This window comes from Palaemon carinicauda, chromosome 11 (genome assembly GCF_036898095.1).
Source record: "Palaemon carinicauda isolate YSFRI2023 chromosome 11, ASM3689809v2, whole genome shotgun sequence".
Lineage (NCBI taxonomy): Eukaryota > Metazoa > Arthropoda > Malacostraca > Decapoda > Palaemonidae > Palaemon > Palaemon carinicauda.
Window position 1 is genome coordinate 121,519,483 of NC_090735.1, and position 2,500 is coordinate 121,521,982.

The 2,500-nt window shown below is 35.2% G+C and overlaps 1 protein-coding gene across 1 annotated transcript in view; it reads right to left on the reverse strand.

Annotated features, from left to right (window-relative positions):
* LOC137649455 (uncharacterized) overlaps window positions 1-2,500 on the reverse strand; it is a 10,678-nt gene that overhangs the window by 5,558 nt on the left and 2,620 nt on the right. The window contains exon 2 of the mRNA XM_068382438.1: window positions 1,086-1,193. Within this exon, the coding sequence (XP_068238539.1) occupies window positions 1,086-1,193 (108 nt within the window). The remainder of the gene's footprint in view (window positions 1-1,085; window positions 1,194-2,500) is intronic.

Genomic DNA, 2,500 nt, shown 5'->3' on the forward strand with positions numbered 1-2,500 from the left:
TACTGCTTGATTGTAAGGCTTAGTGCTGTAAAACCATAGAACCTACGTATGTATCAATAAAACCAAACCCCTAAATCTTATTAAAGCCATAAGTTTCCATGTCAATTACTTTATGTAACATCGCGATGAAGCTTTTGTTACACCACAATTAAGGGAGAATTATGTACGCAATCATCCTATGTTAGGTCTTGGGATACCAAATCCCCATGCATAATTCGAAGTCCATTTATAAAATAGGTATAAGGGTGGCAACAGTAGCAATATGTCCAAAACCATGGACATAGATTTGATTAGTTTAACATATGTTTGGCTAGGTTAGATTAAGCTACAGTTGCAAGTTATCAAGATTTGATTAGTTTAACATATGTTTGGCTAGGTTAGATTAAGCTACAGTTGCAAGTTATCAAGATTTGATTAGTTTAACATATGTTTGGCTAGGTTAGATTAAGCTACAGTTGCAAGTTATCAAGATTTGATTAGTTTAACATATGTTTGGCTAGGTTAGATTAAGCTACGGTTGCAAGTTATCAAGATGAAGGAATTATTCTTTGCTCTTCTGATACACCAGGAACAGTGGCAGCACTTCTAGAATACAGGCCATTGGTTCACTTAACAAAGGCGACATAAGTACCAGATTAACACAACAATCTCTGCAAGTGTGGGGTTTCTCTGTATACGGGTAGTTGGTAGTTTCTAGCTTTTGGGTTAAGCCTTGTCCACACGATTGAGCATGCCCGACGGGCAAACAGTGATACCAGATCACAATTGTTAGTAAGAATGAGGGTTAATGACTTCAGAAGCGGGATAACCACAGACAGGGATCTGGCATCATAGTGTTGCCAGATCCCTGCCTTTAGTTTTCCCGCTTCTGACGTCAGCAACCCTCATTTTCACTAACTATTGTGGCCTGGTAGCACTGGTTGCCCGTCGGGCATGCTCGATCGTGTGGACAGGGCTTTAGGGGACTTAATATTATAAACACCCAGATGTGTTTGGTGTGCAATGGGGAGGACATTCTCTCAAAATGAAAACAAACTGTTTAATAAAAAGGTACTCGTAGTTGATGGTTTGAACGTAACACTTACTATCATCAGGATCCCAGTAGTCTTCATCACCAGAACCAGATCCATCATATATAGAAGAATCCTCGTCGTAGAAATCATAATCATCAGAAAAATTTAGGTCGTCACATTCTGTATGAAAAAAAAAAATATAGAGTGGAATTAAGTAAATGTTTGGATATTGTTGAAATAAATCTAACGGTTAAAGGAAATGATAATGAAGATGGGAATAGGGAATAGAACGGTTATCAAGTGAAATGTGCTTCAAGAATAGTGGATAACTAAAACTGTGACAAAAAAAAATCACTACAAAAAAGATTGAATGAATTGGGTAAATAACGGTCTATTCAAAAGCTTTAATGGCGTTGGTAAATAGTGATTACTGGAATTATATGGAATTACTTTGGCGAACAAATTAAATTGAATTAGTTAAGATGACCTGAGCAAAGAAAACAAAATATTCTAAAGACTTGAAATGAAGAGGGCAGGATGTTATAGGATGAGGGGTATATGCGTATCTTATGAGAATAAACATACATCACTGCATTGGTGAAAGACCGGTAATTATTGATTATAAGAATTAATATCTAAATTAGGGTTACCACAGGAGTTAGAAAACTATCAGATAACATCCAAGAAAGTAGACTGAGGTGGTATGGTCATGTCATGAGAAGAGATGAACAGTACATTGGGAGGAGGGTGATGGAAATGGAGGTACAGGGAACGAGAAGGAGAGGGAGATCAAAGCGAAGGTGGATGGAGTGTATCAAGGATGACCTTCGATCAAAGGGATTAACCGGTGATGAAGTGTGGGACAGAGGTAGATGGAGAACGCTGGCCAGAAACATCGACCCCACATAAAGGTGGGAAAAGATGCAGACAAAGAAGAAGAAGAATTTAAATTCGGATTTAACATTATAAGATCAAACATTCGATTCAAACTTAAACAAAAAATAAACTATTTTATGAAGGCAAATTTTATGGATAAAATCACCATAAAGCTGCACTATTTTAAAATAAAACCAAGAAAAGAATTGGCACTAAAAGGCTAGACAGATTCATAAAGATCTGATAGTATGAATAACAGTTCAATGACGAATTTTATATTTCTTAAAAAAAATAACAGGTTATATGAACATAACTATATTCAGTCATTTACCAATATGTAGGAGTCATTTAAGGTAAAGTTGAGCAAATATAATTGTAAAAAATTGTAAAAAATATAATTCACAACATAATGATATCATTTTGCTATTTGTACATAGGCCTATGCGTTAACGTCATCTCATCAAATTGTATCAACAAAGACAAAAACACACATACATTAATATAGATTAAATTGTTTCACCTTACAGGATATGTTATTAAAAATCAACAATACAATGATTCTGTGATCAATTTATAGTTTAATTGATAAGGATGATTACAAGGCGTTGGTA